The sequence below is a fragment of the Corvus cornix genome, chromosome 3 (genome assembly GCF_000738735.6).
Source record: "Corvus cornix cornix isolate S_Up_H32 chromosome 3, ASM73873v5, whole genome shotgun sequence".
Classification (NCBI taxonomy): domain Eukaryota; kingdom Metazoa; phylum Chordata; class Aves; order Passeriformes; family Corvidae; genus Corvus; species Corvus cornix.
The window spans coordinates 111,056,354-111,073,952 of record NC_047056.1 but is presented as its reverse complement, the minus strand read 5'-3'; the positions used below and the strand labels follow the sequence as shown (position 1 = coordinate 111,073,952).

The following is a 17,599-nucleotide window of genomic DNA, read 5'->3' as shown; positions in this document are numbered from 1 at the left end:
GTATGTCTGGAAAACTGCTTTTAAAAAACTTTTTTTTCCTTTCTTTTTTTTTTTTTTTTTTTAGTAAAAGCTTTTGGATCCATTTGGTTTGGAAAGTTTAGCTAAAACTCTGAGCTAGAGTTTCTTCAAGTCATACCTTAAAGAGAATACCACTTACATCTAAAGACTTTTTTTTTTTACTCAAGAGTCAAAATTTGTGGCACAACACTGGAATCAAAATCTGAAGTGGGAGCAGTGGCAGTTAGCCCAGGCCCTTGGCTGAAGTAGGATTTGGAAATGAACTGCTGTAAACTTTCAGGGAGAAGATTAAATAATTAGTTTGAGACTGTGGAGATGAGGATTTGATTGCCAGCATTGTCACAATCTTTCCATGCAATTATGGGAAAGGCACCTCTGAGGACCTCTAAATATTTAATGTCAAGGGTTAGCAAGTTTTCTAGGGTGTATCCATTATGAGTTAGTAGACATGAGGACTCCTGTTACTTTTCCTAATCTAATCTACCACTAATGTAATATAATTCATCCCAACCAGTCTGATTTCCTGTTTTAGGACAATACAAATTGCCTTCCATTAAATCTTTCTCTTTACACACAACCATTAAATCTGGTTAACAGATTCTAGATGAGATAACTATTTAACATAGCCACATTTAAGTGGGATAAATCCCAAATTTAATCTCTGTAAAAACTGATTTTCTTGCTGTAATATGGGAATGATATTATTGTCATTTCTCTGCTTTGTATGTCTTACCTGTTAGATGAAAATTCCAGGTCCTGTAATGTCATAGACCTTGTTCCTGGTCAAGTTTGACAATCTTTATTCAGAGATGGAAATTATTTCGAAGCACCACACAGATCAGGGTTAAATCAACATAGATTTTATTGCCGTGAAATGTTTGATCAAATGTGGTCATTATCTTCATAGACTCATGTAAAACAGGTAGCTTGTATAGGAAATAGAAATATAAAAGATTATGTTTTTCACCACTGAATTATAAATTAAATTAAGTGGAAGGAAAATAACCAAAACAAAACTCCAAAGCAATAAATAGGACATTGTTTGTTGGTGACCAAGTGCGCACTCACATTTAAATACAATCACAACAGCTGCTGTACAGAACAGAATTAATTGTACAAAATAAAGAAAAGTAAAGAATAGCAATAAAAAAGATCAGACCTCTCCAAATGACCTTCACCTGGTAAAGGAAAATGACTTTATCTTCCTCCCTCATTCCCCACTCAGCTGTGTGTGAATTCTTGTTCAACCTGTAATGAGGGCAGAGGCAAAGGATACTTTTATAAATACAGTTCCTGTATAATTTATTGATTCTTCCTCGTGTTGCAGGCTTGTGTCTTCTATAAATGCTGTTTCTTCTTGTCCTTAGAAATAAAGAACTATTTATCCAAAGGATAAATGAAAGTCAAATGACCTTGGAATTCACCAGCAGCCCTTTTGGATACCTAAGACATTTAAGACCAAAATTGCTTGTTGGTATTAGGAAACAAACAAACAAAAAAAAAATAGTGGTTAGAGATTGTAAAGTTAAAACTGGCTCTTAGGACAATAAACAGCCCTTCTTGAGCCTGGCTGCAAAATTGTGAGCTGCGCCTATGCCACTGAGTCACGTCCAAAGGAAGAGATGAACTGGGGAAATATTTACACAGAGGTCCAGGATTTGGAAGGACTATACATTGTGCCTGCTTTGTAGCAGATTTTTCTGGATTTAGGAAAAGTTAAAGAGAAGCTTCAAAGAGCAGATTCCATGTTGATTTGGAGAGCTGAAGTATTTTCCCAACAAATGTTGGAGTTTATCTTTATAAAGGAAGCAAATGAAAGGTCTAAATTCACCCTTTCTGCCAGTTCTCCAAGGCAACAGAATGACACCTAGAAGGTGTTAGGGTTAAAGATGGCAGCATGAAGGACAAAGTTCTTGACAGTCTTCAGTTGTAGGTGGCAGGGTCATCACTGCTTGTCTGTCGTTCACTCCCCTTAACAGGCCACATGAACTCTGTTCCAGTTCTCAACATCTGATAAAACTCTCCCTTTTCTACGTGTCTGTCATGTAATGGTGCTAAAGGAGGGCTCTGTGAACAGAGAACCAAATCTCGGGGCAGAGGTGAGAATGTTGTTCCTACTCTGCCAGATTCACCTTCTGAGCTTAGTCAGCACAAGAGCTGTTTGTACTCACAGTGAGTAACACCTTGCTCCAGAAAAATAAATTTGTAGTTAGTCAGTGTGTTTATTAGCAAGTCAGTGACTTGCTAATAAATCCAAGAGTCAGAAGCTGGTCTTTGTGAGTCAAATGTGCCAGAGTTTAGGATAAGGAGTAAGTTCAGGGACCTACTTAAAATGTTTTGAGATTGGTGGTAGGAAAGGTGTAACTCATACAGAGCTGAGCAATGAGCTGAAGCACAACAGGGTCCAGCTACCCAGACAGCACTTGGGTTATGAATCAATTTTTGGGGTCCAACAGTCATAATGACTCGTTGTCCTGTCCATGAAACTTCGGAGACTTTTCTCTATTCTTTTGATGATTTTGACATTGAATAAACACTTCAAAATCTCTTAAAGAAAGATTTTTTTTTTCTTTTTCTGAGCACATAAATTTCCAAGTCAAAGAGGTAAAAATATACTTGAATATGATACCACTGAGCACCCACTAACTTCAAATCATGAACTTCCTTCAGGCTAATCTAGGTCATGAAAGTGTTTTGAGATGACAGTGTTTCCACAGAGACTAGAACTAAGAAAATAATAAAAAACCCAAAAGCACAACATGAGAACATGGGCATGTTCCCATGGACAGCACAGGAGTGTAAGTGGATGAGAACCTAGGCTGAGATTTTAACAGGAACATCAGTGAATTCATTGCTCAAAAGCTCACAGAAAGTTCCAATTTCAAAAACTAAAGGCATTTTGACACCAAACTGCTTTGACAGCTAGTTCAGCAGAAAAAGCAGTGATAATTATTGTTCACTCAATAAAATTATTAAGTGCAATTTAAAATAAAAAATAGAGCCTGTCAACGTCAACAAACCTGCAGCCACATTTAAAAAAGAGTTTTGCTTTTAAAATGTGCTAATATACTAAGGGAAAAACCAGAAAGCTTGGCATGGAAATAGAAAAAACTTCTTAATGTTAAGAACATACAGCAGTTCAATCAGGTTGAATCAGATCTGTATTGAACATCAACAAAAATATACAAGGCCATTAAGTCAAAAACTGGAAGTTCTGGAGCTTGAAGTGTGCTCAGATTTATTAATATTAATAGATCAAAGGGTCTAATCCAGGCCAAAAATAATTTGTTGCCTGCAGAGCAGACACTCTTAGTGATTATGTAACAGCAAAAGACGCAGGTCTTGAAATAAATTATTGTTGGGACTTTGGACAATATCCTGAATAGGCAAATATTTCATTTAAGGCTATATACATATTATTTCCAATATTAAACATTTTAATTTGATGGTAATAAAATGCTGCTTTCACATGAGTTTCACAGATTTATCTGCCCAACAGTTTATTCCTCCTTTTCCAAAAAGTTGGTATTTTCCTGGAGAAAATTAAAAAGGATTTTAAAAACCTTTTTCTTATATTTTTACCCCATCAAAATGTAATTTAAATTTATCCACATCTTGAAATAGGGGTTCAAATTAAATTGTTTTAAAGCACATGTTTTACAGGTGTGGCAAATCTGCCTATCTGACACAGTCAAACTTCTGATTTTTCCCTTTCCTCTCCCTCAGTTTGGGCAATAGAAAAAGCAGAATGAGTTTCCTTTCATGGTTACCTACTTTCACACTCAAGTATTTCATGTTCTAGGACAGTTCCACAATGTTTCTGCTGAAGACATCTCTGAGGACTGTTCATTTGATTTTAACATTTCATTTCTGCAGAAGTACCAGTATAAATTCATTAAATCCATTTAATAAAGTTTAATTTTTTGAGGCACTTATCTGATCTTGGTGTGTTAAGGAGATGGAGTCCATGGAGATACACCTGATTCCCTCAATGCAGGATGGTGCCTGGACAGCACTAAAGCAGGTGTCTGAGTTATACACCTACCCTGAGCAAGGACAAATCTAGGCAAAAGCATAGGATTTTTTTCCAGGTTTCTTTAAATAAACAATCAGGGACTCCTTACTTTCTAGAGTGTTTTCTCATGGTGGTGGCAATGTCCTTACTGACCTTGAGAGGAACAGCATCATACCATCATCACTCTACTGCCTTCTGTAATTTGAAAGGTGAGGGTGATCTTGTTAATTCAGTTTGATTCCTTGCATCTGTCTCTAAACACACTCAGGTATTTGTCACAGTCCCTAGGTTTTGTCTAAACTGGTCATCCAAGGTGTAATACATGTTAACATCTTCCAGAAAGCTAAAATTTGTGCGAGAGCTTTTGTCACCCACAGTTATCTAATGCTGTTTCTGGGATCCTCCAGCTCCTCCTCCAGGTGAGCCCAGTTCTCCTAAAGGTTTCATGTCATAACTTTCAAACTCTGTGGCTGTCTTAGATACCTAAAACATCTCAAATGGCTCTAAACATTTACACATGGACAACTATATTAGTTCCTACCACAGAAAGAGTTGAATTGTCCCTTGGAAGAAAAGGTCTGGTTCAGCTGATCTTAAAGAGAGTTTAGATGGACAACATCAAGCCCTCCCAGTAACACCATTCCTTCCTAACTTCCTCAATCAAGTGATGTCAGAGAAACAAGAAAAGGAATGAAATAAAGGTCTTGTTGAAGAAAGAGTTAGAATGTGATTGGAAAAATCCCTTGACTCAAAGAGGCTTGAGCTCAAACTATGCCTCCCATGTTCTCTGTGTGAGGATGTGTGGTAGGTGGTAAAGTAATATTTCAAAAGTACATTAGCAAGGTTATTACCAGTCAGCTGCTGTGGACTAAGCCAATCTGTCTTATTTGTCATTTTGTTTTTATTTTATTTCCGGTGAGTGGATTCTGTTAGACCTCTGCACTTCAGCTGGATTTATAAAGACAATAAAGCTGTGGAAACAAGCTGTTGAAGAAAAGAAAGCATCATAAAATCAAGGCAACACAAAAGGTGACTCCAATTGCCTGCATTGATCATGTTGAACAGAGACCCAGGTATGGCAGGGTGCTGTGGGGCCAGGGGCTGAGAAAATAGAGGACAGAAGCCCATGCTGTCATTTAAACTGAAGTTCACAGAGGGATCAGGGCTCTTACTGAGACTATCAAGGTTTGTTTTCGTTTTAGTCTGCCATGCTCCTTTCACAAGAGACACCATGGCTGCTGCTTGAATGGTCAGGACAGATTCCCAACAGGTTCTGGCCTCATTCCAGTGCAGCTTTATTGTACATTCCCATGTACAACAGGTCATTTGTCCCATGACCCAAGAATTCCTCTTTTGCCAGATTTCCATATTGTTTTCCCAAAGGTGAGTAGATCAGGCATTTCCGATGGACCAGAGGAAGCCCTTCTTTCAATCTATCCAGCATGCAAGCAAAGTCAGGATGCTGGAACTGCGTGTCCCACAACTGATGCACTGACCCTAACTCTGCTGCCGGAGAAGAAAGTGCTTCAAATTTCATGTGCCACCTCAGCCAAGTCCAGAAGTGCTTATAAAAAACAGTGTTAGTGTATCATTCAGAACAATCAAATACTACGTGCACAAAAAAGCAGTTTAGAGCAACATAAATTTTAAAAAAGTGACAATTTCATCACACAATTACTGTACACTGCTGTTCTTAGGGTTGAATACTTTCCTCTCTCACGCTCTCTCTTTCTCTCTGTTTTAATCTTTCTTTTTTTTTTTTTTTTCTTTTTACTTTTTTTCTCTTTTTTTCCCCCCTTTTTCTTTTTTGGATTTGGTCCACTGGAGATAAATTGCCCTCAATGATATATATATTTAAAAAAAATATCAGCAGCAAGACTCTCTCGAAATAGATTCTGTTTGATGTAGCTAGTCTGTCTTTTCTGTTTTGCCCTCTTTCACAGCAGCCTCTGAAGTTTTCCGCAGGGGGGCTTTCTCCGAGTTGGCGTGTCCTTGGCCGGATTCCGCCGCTCCTCCGTTTTTGTGCGATGTGTGCTTTTCCAAGTAGTTCAGCATTTCACTGAGAACAGTTTGGAAAGTGCTTAGGGCAGCACATATTGCAGGAGTTCCAAAACCATGAGTGATCAAACTACAAATGGGAAGGAGAGAGAAAAAAAAAAAGGGAAAGAAATACACACACACACATAAATATCAGTGTGCTCACAAACACTGAGGAGTTTACAGTTACACTCATTTTGCTATAGTGAAATTCAGGATTTGCTCCCTAAACTATTTATTACCTGTGGGAGAAACAGAAAGGAAAGGAATAGACCCAAAGAGCAGACTGAATACAGCTTCAAAGGTTGTTTTTGGTGGAGCCTCAGTTCTGAAATACCATGGGACAGACCCTCAGCAAGTGCAGACTGACACAGGGCTGCTGACTTCAGAGAAGCCAAGACAGAATCCACACCCTCAGCTCACCAGCATTGCTAATTTTCCAGTGTCATAAAGTCTGGCTCCCCCTTCTCAGGTAAATAAAAGGAATTCTGTGTGGTTTGTTCACAATTCTAGATCATACTTGGTTGACTTGATCTTGGATGTCTTTTCCAACCTTAATGACTCTGTGATTTTATAGCTCTTGAACATGACCTGGTTATTCTACATGAAGGTATGACTGCATTCATAGTAGGAAATTCAGCAAAGCCCAGGATACCATCTCCAACCCTCATTACAATTGCCATGGTTTGGCCATACCCATGCTGCTAAACTCCTGGACCATCCAACAGGGGGAGATCTGAAGTGCCTGTTGGGAATTGACCCTGACCAATACCCTTGGCCAACACCCAAGCTCAAGAGATGAGCAGAAAATATTTCACATGGGACTGGTTTAATAGGCTGAATTAATGGACAATCCTAACCAATTATTGGCAAAAATAACCCAGTTCCAGCAATGTTGCCCTGGTAGTGTTGAATTTACTGGTGTAGATTTGCTCTGTTGCACCTTTCATCTGAATAAGGGGGATCTTTCAACACTGAATTTTTCTTGTCATTGTTCCTGGCTGCCACCTGCAGATCCAGAAGTGTGTAAGTTTCCCACAGGTCCCATCTTTTGGATACCATCCCTGTGAGGATCACGGAATCCCAGAATGGTTTGGGTTGGAAGGAATCTTAAAGATCTTCTCATTCCATCCCCCTGCCATGGGCAGGGACACCTTCCACTATCCCAGGTTGCTCCCAGCCCTGTTCAGCCTGGCTTTGGACACTTCCAGGTATCCAGTGCATCCACAGCTTCTCTGGGTACCCTATGCCAGGGCCTCCCCACTCTCACAGGGAAGAATTTCTTCCCAATATCTCATCTGACTCTGCCCTCCGTCAGTGGGAAGCCATTCCTCCTTGTCCTGTCACTCCATGCCCTTGTCCCAAGTCCATCTCCAGCTGTTGTGGAGCCCCTTTAGGCACTGGAAGGGACTCTGAGGTCTTCCCATGGCTTTTTCTTCTCCAGGCTGAGCAATCCCAACCCTCTCAGCCTTTCCTTGGAGCAGAACTGCTCCAGCCCTCTAAAAATCTTCATGGACTCCTCTGGACTTGCTCCAACAGCTCCATGTCTTTCCTGTCCTGGGGACCCCAGAGATGGACACAGGACTACAGGATGTCCCAACCACCACAGGATATGGGACATGGCACTGGAGACCAGCTTTTAGGCAACTGACTTCAGTGCCATTTGCCTTAATATTATGTGTACAGTATAAGATGATCATGTAAGGGCTAAAGAAACTAAGGTTATTATGGGCAACAAAGCTGTTTTCCTTGTTACAATGATTCATTTTGATAAGTGGCATGTGAAAACAAAAACCCCTGCCCAAATCCTCCAGATTTTTAGTTTTCCTTTAGAAATGTAAATTAAAAATTATTTCAAAGGTTGAAATGTCATTGAAGTTTTCAAAAGTGATTTCAGATATTCTAATCCTGCTCAGGGAAGAAAGAAGACAAGAGGAACAGAAGCTAATTTTTATGTTTGTTGGCCTTTTTTTAGAAATCAATACTTTGTATAAGTTAGGGTGAGGGGGAAAGAAAACCACATTACAGTGATTCTGACAAGGAAAAATAACTGTTTCCCAGCCCTGCTAGTTCAGAATTTGCCCCTACAGTTACTCTCTGGGTGTTTCGGGCACCACATCAGTAAATCCTGATCTGATGCAGAGACCCATGTGAGGGTCAGAAATAGGAACATTTCCCTTCAGTGACCTGTCTCCTCTGCACTTTGGCTTCTCAGTCTTTCCAGGTCTTTTAGAAAAAAGTGAAAATGTAGGGACTGAGGGGAAAGAGGTTTTATAGGACATGGACAATTGATAGGATGTTTTAAGTATCAAAAAAACCCACACGGGAAAGGCTTCAGGATATTTTTTTGGGTCACCTTTCTGTCTGCTAGACATGGGAAACCTATTCAATAGAAAAGCTGGTATCTTAGGGGAAGACACCAAAACTAAGTGAATTCTAATCAAAATGAGTGCTCAGTATGGAAGTATGTCTCCATTTCAGATTGGGACTGGCATAGCCTTTTATAAAAGGTCTCCAAAAGGCTATTAACAAATAACTTGCATTTAGAATGTTTATCCATCAGTCTCCAGGCACTTTTCAAAGCAGGAATTTATGTTTATCCCCAGTTAGTAATGTGAGGAAAATGATAATTAAATATTTACAAGCAATATTTTGCAGACATCAATTAATAATACCACATGAAGTTTGGAATCTTGAAGTTTGGACTGGTAGAAATATCTGGATCTTTATAATTTAGCATTAAAAAGAGGTAAACATACCTCAGTTTAATTTTATTTTCTTTTTAGGAATACCTGGCATACCAGAAATATAAAAATCATCATCATCATTGTAATTCATGTTTTTAATAGTTGTAAAAACTAAACCAGAAGTAGCATATGTATAAGTATTTTAAACCCTTTCATGTCACTTTAGGAGTCAGGCGATTTAATGATTTTGTGTTGCATTTTATCATAATTTCTGGTCTTCAGAAGTTCAGAGAAATGAAAATGTGATGGAGTTTACAATAAAAATAAGCAAGATAAAGGAAATTAAGGGTATCATTACTAGTTATATTACTGCATGATTTTTACACTGCTTGTGTGATCTTCTGGGTCCTGATTTGGGGAACTGACTATACTGAGACACATAAAAATACTAATGGTCTTGTAAAGAAACTAGTTTGTGTATTTTAGAAGCTGGCAATATCTGCATTCATGCATTCATTTCCAGTAGCTTCAAAACATATAATCATAGAATCATTTGGATTGGAAAATACCACCAAAATCCTCAAGTCCAACCACTAACTGTGCACTGCCAAGCACACCACTAAACCATGTCCCCAAAAGCCACATCCACATATTTTTTTAACACTTTCAGGGATGGTGAACCCACCACTTCCCTGGACAGCCTGTTCTGATACCTGACCACCCTTTCAGTTAAGTTTTTCCTAATATCCAGTCTTCTGGTTTAAAAACTAGTGCTCATAGGAAATAATTTTTTGGAGTGAGTAAGGGATCTACCTCTTTTACAGTTTAGCCTCTTAGTCACCAGTAATCATTAAATATGGCAGCTCTCACCAACACAGCCTTGTGTTTCTTATTAAAAACCAGCCCTTTTTAGTGAAATGATGCTGCAGAGTCTCATGGTAACTCTACTTTCTGTTCCTGATGAATAAATTCTTCTCCACAGACAGGGATATGCAGAGCCTATTAATTTTCCCATGAAGCTTATTAAGAGAAACCATTTTATAGAAAATTTCTAACCAGCCCTCCTTGCCAAGCTCCTGTGAGGGTGTATTTTATTAGGCTCACTTTAGGTAATGAGCATAAAAAGGCCGAGAGATATTATCTTCTACTTTATCTTACATTTCTATCAGTAATTCCCCTTGCTCTAATTTTGGTGGTCTTTACTTCTCTGCAAGTTAAAGTCTCTGAAAAATCCAAGAAAGTTGGATAATTTCCCTTTGCTGATGAAAGTAAGTTTCAAGTTTGGGAGAAAATCTGATTTTACATTTAAATCAGACATGACAGACGGAAGATTAATGGCAAAGCATTAAAATGCATTTCCTGAAAGTCAAATTTAGCTGCCTGATTTTCCAGGCTAATTGTTCTCACACTGAAATTGGTTCATTTTTGGTATGCTCCACACCTATGAAAGGAGTTGCTTTCATTATCATACTTTCATTTGGGTTTATAAGCCTAAAATTAAACATGGTGGTCTCATAATGGAGTCTTCTGGATATTCTCAGCTTTGTAGTGCATCCCACCACAGCTCCTATAAACCAACTTTATTAGGCTGAAATCTCTGATTCTGGTGTTGGAGAGCTGCAGAAAGAAGGCAATGAACATCAGGCCAACATATTACAAACCCTGGTGCTTAAGGACATCCAGACCTGCCTGTAATTCTGCCCAGCGCTATGATGCAATTATGTCTGCTCATGTTTTAATGATAGCCTTACTTAAAAGTGAAAAGATCCAAGTGTGCCTGAAGGCTTGGAGTCTCGTTTGGCAACCACCTCAAGGACTCCTTCATACCCCAGGCTGGTGAGGCTCTGACATGAAGCAAAAGAAACAGCTTCCCTCTCAGTGGGGGGGGAAGAGGCCATCTGCACTCAATGTTTACACCCTCATTTAAAATAAATAAGCCGTTTAAAAAAATAATAATGAAGACAAAGCAAGCTTGAACTTATTGGTCAGATTTTCTCAGAACTTTGAATCTGAAAACTCCCTGGTTATCCAAATTCAACAGCACATAGCTGATGACAGATGGTAAGATCTGATATGACGTTTAACGGCTGTAAAGGAAATGGTAAAATATTTGTATCTCTTCACTGACACAAGTAACATCTGAATATAGAGATGACAATATTGACTTTGAGGTGCTTCTTTTGATTTCAAGGTCTGTCCTGTGAAGGTTGCCTAGAAAATTAAATGGTGGTAACTTTACTTCAGGAGCTCAGAAGATCTAACCATGACACAAGTTAGACTGATAGTCGAGATAAACATCGGAATGTGGGCAGTGGATATTACAGGGATAAGTAGTCTATAGGATCAGAGTAGCAAACAGCACAGAAGTTGCCTTCAAAGTAGGCCCTCTTGTTTTCCTTCTGTTCATAGTGTATTAAGGACATGTCCTCCTAAGCAGATGGACCTCCTTTTACCATGTGTAGAAGCCATGGAGCAAGTAGGAGGAGAGTGTTAGAGCTGATGCCCCAAATTTCCAAGATAATCTATTTCGGATCTGTATATTTTAGACTTTGGTACTCATTTTCCACACTAAGAAGAATTGCCCAGGCAACAGACCTGAAACATCCAAAAACTGTGGAGTGTTTCTGAGCTATAGACCAAAGATTAGATCATTTTGTGATTCATCTTTACTTTACAGGAAGGCAAAGAAATGGATGAGGTTCATTCAATTTACTACCATCCATAAACTTTTTCCAGTGAGGAAATGTAGCTGAGAAGCCCTATTGCCCTCCTCAAATGAGAAAGACCAAGAATTAATATTTATAAACATGCTCATGACAAGGTGCAATAAATTTTGTAGCCTTTTAATTTGTAAATGAGGGGAGGACATTCCTTCTCCCTTTGGGAAACATGAGAGTGCCTTAAATGCTTTAAGAAATCTTAAGTGCTGTGTTAAAAATCTAAGCACCCTGCAAGATTTTTTTCCTTTTTTGATGAAAGTATTTTTTTTTTCCATGATTATGGAACTTAGTCGTTAATGAAGCAGATAAAAGAAAACAGAGGAAAATCTGTTTTCTTGACTCCATAAATTGTGACTTTAAGGGAATATGGTATCATACAACCCATGATAAAAACCTTTAAAAATATTCGAAATTAGAAAGGATTTTGTTCATCAGCAGAGCAGGACAAGGTGATTGAGACCTTACGATGGAAAAATCAAAGAAGGAATGCCTTGGAAAGGAAGTGAGGGAAAGATCCCAGAGGAAGGCACTCTAACACTTATGGTAAATAAAGAGACAAAGAAAAAAATAAACATAAAATTCAAAGAAAAAAATAAAAATAAAATTTAAAAAAAATAAAAAAAAAAAAGAAAAATGAATGAAACAATTTGTTGCTCCCTAGTGTCTCAGCACTAGGCATCAGTGTTGTCCCTCTCAGTTCTCTAAATCCAAAGACCGAGAGAGCTCCTAGAAATCAGGGAACTCTAGAGGGCACCAGAGGTATTTCACCATAAACCTTATTGTGCACCAGGCTTCTTCCAGTCCCTGCATCCAAACAGGAGGCTGCTGCTGTGAACTGAGATGACTGGAATTATGCCAGAAGCTGCTCTACATCCTGATAAGCAAAGAAGTGTAAAAAAAGAGAGAACAATATATAAAAGGGGGTGAGCACATCTTTGAAGGCAACCCACAAGTAAGTCTTTGGGCTTGGCTTCTTGTTACAATTTAAAGAACACGCCGAGCTTCAAAACCCATTTCATTGCTCTCTTTTCCCTTTGGAAAGAAGGATGTTACTTTCTCACTGCTCCCAAAGTCTGAGGCTCTGGTTTCTTGTCTGTCACTTTTCGTGTCACCTCGTCAGCATGATGCCAGGCACTGGCAGGAGCTTGACAGCTCCAGGCTCAGCAAGGAGCTAAGCGACAAAACTCTTGTCTCAAGCAGTTTCACAGGAAGGGTGTTTCATATCAGCTGGATGGCTCGACAGAACACAGAATAATCCATGAGGATGCTGATTGCTTTCATTACCTAACTTTACTATTCTGAACCTATTATATTTTGTGTGTCTGTTTTTATGAGGTTTCTGCAGTGAAAGAAGTGTCACTTACAAGAAAGTACTTTTCCCTTTGCCATTTTGCTGTCTTTATCTTTTATATATAAAACAGAAGATCTGGGTGTGATTTTGCATCTTGATGAAACGTAGCCTTGAAGTTAAAGGATCAAATAGAACTGCAGGAATCTGTGGATATCCTCCTTTCCCTATATGATGGGTGGCATTAGTAGGATATCTGAAATTTCCAAACACCACAGATTCTTAGAGACACAAGTGTCCCAAAAGCAAATGTAGAAGATGTGTCTGTACCCAATTTTGCAAGTGAAGAAACTGAAGCTAGGAGGGTGGTTGATGAGGTCAGGGAATCTGTATGTATAAGCCAAGACACAGAGGCAGATCTTGTGAGTATAATCACAGAAAGCCTTCACTTTGGAAGGTTTTTGTGTTATGTTTTTAGTTTTCCAGAACAGAATGTGGGTCATTTTTGGGGGTGTTCTGGTAACTCTAGTTTACATGAGGTTTTGGGGAACCAGAAAAATAATTCTTCTAAAAATTTAAAAAATCAACAAAGCTGTTTTGATGCAAGGGCAGGTTAAGAAGACAAAGACATGAAGACACATCAATGTGACTTTCAGGTTCCTGGCTGAATCTCAGATACGACAGTGGAATGCAAGAGAGAAGGCAGCATATGCTCTCTTCTCTCAACAGAAGAGAAATATTATCTAAAATAGTTGGTTTTTTAAGTACTGTCTTATTAATTTGGATATTTGATCCAGTTGGAGGGATACCCTAAATGCTGATCTGAGTGGCAGACACGTGTGAAACATGATGTCCCTTTACACCTAAAATGACCCTAGATCTCCACATTCACCAGACAGATGAATCACTGTAAGGTTCTTAAACTGAAGCTGGGGATAGCTTTGGTCACCTTTAGCTGCATTAGCAAAGTAAGAATACACAGATTCCTCGGGTTATGAGTGAAATGGCACAGCCTGGCCCCATCTCCATCAGTCAATCAGTCCATCAGTCTCCATCAGCATTTTTACTTGAAAGTAATACCTAAGTTTCTGACTGAGATAAGGCTGACCAGTGCCTGGGAATTGTTTCGGGCAGAAAGAGGTGGACAAATTCATTCAAGGAACCACAGAAGCAGCCAAACATTACAGACAACTATGGTCCAGTGGCCAGGTCCAAAGTCACACAATTTATGAGATTAATTTTTGCCTATCTTTTGGGGTGTCTTAATTTCTGCCTCTCTTCATTCCATCTCTGAAACATGACAGAAACACATCCCTTCTTCACAGCAGGGATCTCTACAACTGAGAATAATTGGTTCATCTGGTCTGGTTCTCTGCTCTGGAGAGGGCTGGATGCCATAAATGTGCGTGTAGTGCAAAGATACTACAGAGATGAGTGATATGGAATTATGGATATTTCCCATATAGACATGCCTCAGATCTACCTGCACAGCCCTAACAGGAAAAGGGTGGGGTTTGATGGTTGTGCTGGTTAACATTGTTCCAGAACCAGCAGAAGAATCTGTTGGCTGCGATGTCACCATTAAGCTCTGCTGCTTTAGAGGCAGAATCATGTTTTTGGGGGTCATCCAAGGCTTCACCATCTCCCATCACAACTACCTGTGCCATGAAATCTCTGATGTGTGTCTCAGAGCTCTTGTGTCTCCAGGCAGACTTGTCTTCACCTACTACAGGTCATGATTGCCCTGGGTTACTATTTCTGGGCTTTTCTAAAGTGGATTATTCTCATTGTCTTTCATATGTTTTGCTTACATCCAGCTTTTTTCTGTCTCTAAATACTACAATGCCCCTTTTCCTTCCCATCATCTTGGATATTTGAGAACTGTCTCTCAGCTGCAAGGCTATTTTACCTGCTCTGAATCCAAACCCAACCAACTTACAATGCTAAAGAGAGATTTATATAACCCGAAAGGCCCTGAAAAAAATAGAGATGAAGCCTCAGCTTTACTGACATCTGTAGGATTTAAACCTGGTTTAAGTTTCATGAGAAATGAACTCCCCAGATTTTCCCTCATCCATACTCAGGTACATGCCCATGTCTACAGAAGCCGCACATGACTCTGTGGGATTCTGGGGGAAAAAACCTCTGAATTATCAGTAGTAGAAGGCATTTTAAAAGAAACTTCGTTTTATGTAAGTATTTTCCTTTTCTCTTTCCTTTTCCTTTCTCTTTCTTTTGCTCTTGCTCTCACTCTTTACTCTCCTGATGATCCTTATGCTCTCTCCACTTTGGAAGTAAAGGGTGGGAAAAATAGTTTCCTCCCATTAAAACTGTAGAAAATTTCAGGTTCTTTTCTGGTACTGATATGCTGACTTTGATCTCTTTTGTAGTAAACTCAAAAATGCTTTGCACAGATCAGCCTTTAGAGGACAATAAAGAGACATTCCTGTGTCTGGACAAAAAGTCTCAGCACTTAGTAATGGAAATTGATTTTTCCAGGGTTTTCATGTTTGCTCTATGACTTAATGATGAATTTGTCCTCAGAAACTAGGGATGGGATAGCTCGAGTGGTGACTTTCAGACCAAAAACAACACATAGGATTATTTGTGTTCAAAGTGTTCAGAGTCAGGTTGGATGGGGCTTTGAGCAGTCTGGTCTGGTAGAAGGTGTCACTGCACATGGCAGAGGGGTTGGAATGAGATGATCTTTAAGGTATCTTCCAACCTTTTCAGCTCAAAGAAGAGCTGAAGGACAGGCTGGGCAGCCTTACAATGTAGCACCTCTTCTTGAAGTCAGACTTATGCTTAGAAATCTGAGCTACTCCAACACTGAGCCCATGGGGTTTGGGATCCAGCCCTGGCAAGGCAGGCCTTCCCTAAATCTAAATTTATATCACACACAAGGCACCAGACTGGGCTGTAACGAGGGCTGGTGCTTCCAAGAATTCTAAACTTTCACATACATTGATGATATATAGGTACCACTGTGCCCAGGAATAGTTTGGGTTAGTGCTAGTTAGACAAGGTAGAAAAAGCCCCAGAAATTCTGCAGATGAAGGGAAACACAGATAGCCAATGCCTGTTCTCTGGCACTACTTTTATCTGCTAATATCAATATATTTGAAGTTATTTTAAGTTATCAATATAACTTCAACAGTCGACTCATAAGTGAAGTTATCAATGTAACTTCTCTGCAGTAAGATCCTCTAAAATGTATTGAAAAGGGAGAAATGTTGAATGAAACAAACATAAAGTGACCCTGGCTCAGGTAATGCACAATATTTGCTACTATAAATTTAAGGGTCTGAATCATCTGTTCATGATCAAATAGTATTGGAAAATCATTTGTCATGGAGCATTGAGTTTTCTGAATTCAGATCAGATGAACATCTCAGACAGCAGCTGCACAACCAGGGATGTACCAGAGGTGTAGAAGAGCCTCTGGGTTTTTTTCACAAAGTTGTGCAAAATTCAGCAAGTTTTGGGCTTGCTGGAATCTCCTTTGAAGATTTCCCATTTTGTGCTTTTTGTGAACTTTGAGTTTGGATTTTGAGCAAACCCAGCACTTCTGATCCCTTCCTGGGGACTATCCTGTACTTCAGGTTGGACACATGTTTACAGATTTGATGAATTAGGACTCAGTGGAAAAACTTCAGAGAGAAGTGTGAGCTTGAAGATTTAAAACAGAGGAAATGGGAAAAACTGCTTCTATCTGTCCTGTGCCAGGCTGTGAATGTCAGTTTTAATTATCAACATAGAAAAAATAACATCACAAGCAAGTGGAGCACCCAACTCTACACTGAGGAGCTGTAGGGGAATTTATTCCTAAAGTAAACTCCCTTTCACCCCAAGTTAGTAGAGGCTGGACCCAATTCCCCTGTAGATACCAGTTGTTATAGTTCTTCTAAAAGTCTTTCACTATCTTAGAACTTATTTTAATGGTAGACATTTGTGCGATTCCTCTGATTTTTTATGGTCATAAAAAATCTTTTCGGATTTCTGACATCATATCATAGAATCGTGGAATGCTTTGGATTGGAAGGGACAATAAGGACTCTCTAGTTCCCCCATGGCACAGGGTTGGAACAAGATGAGGTTTAAGGTCCCTCCCAGCCCAAACCATACTATGATCTATGATATTTAATCTCAGGAAGACAAGTAGTGGTAGCAGGGGTTGAGATGATCTGGCTGTGAAGACTGCTGGGTTTAGAAGATGAGAATAATGGCTTTTTTTTTTTGGTCTACACTAGGTTTAACTGTTCACAGTGTAAGTGGCTGGTGTCTACTGGTTGGCTGAGCTCCCATTCTGGTGGAGATCTAGACCGGAATGTTCAGCAAATGGAGTTTAGGGAGAAATTCCATTTACACTGATGTAGATGTCTGTGTTAGGCCTGCTTAATGCAGATTTCTCCTGGAGATCACAGCAGGAGATACACAGCTGGCTGCAGTGGAGGCTCCTACAGGCATCTGAGCAGAGTCAGAAGTCCAGGTTAGAAGCTGATCTGGCCCCAGCATCTCTGCACTAGCTGGAAAAGGAGTATGGTCTCAGTTCCACCTCTGGGTCTGGCAGCATTCATCAATCCCTAAGCACAATGAGAGAGGACTCTGATTTAAGGCTGGGGAGGCCCCTGTGTAGGATCAAGGCCTATGCTCCTCCAGGTGCCCATCTTCAGCCCAACACTTAGTGTCTACAGCAGACATGAAAGAAAGCACTGACTGCTCCAGGAGCTGCCTGCAGAAGCTTTGCCCTCCAACCTACTGAAGTGCAGCAGAGAAAGAAGGATGGAAGGTGTACCAGCTGGCAGTTTTTGTAGCTGAAATCTTCAGCACTTTA

General features: G+C 39.6%; 1 protein-coding gene across 3 annotated transcripts in view; it reads right to left on the bottom strand.

Moving 5' to 3' along the window:
- Positions 1–856: 856 nt before the first annotated feature.
- Positions 857–17,599, bottom strand: part of TFAP2D (transcription factor AP-2 delta) — a 52,087-nt gene continuing 35,344 nt past the window's right edge. For all 3 annotated transcript variants that reach the window (XM_010393193.4, XM_019282116.3, XM_010393194.4), the window contains one exon: positions 857–6,161. In XM_010393193.4, the coding sequence (XP_010391495.1) occupies positions 5,942–6,161 (220 nt within the window). In that variant the 3' untranslated portion in view covers positions 857–5,941. The remainder of the gene's footprint in view (positions 6,162–17,599) is intronic.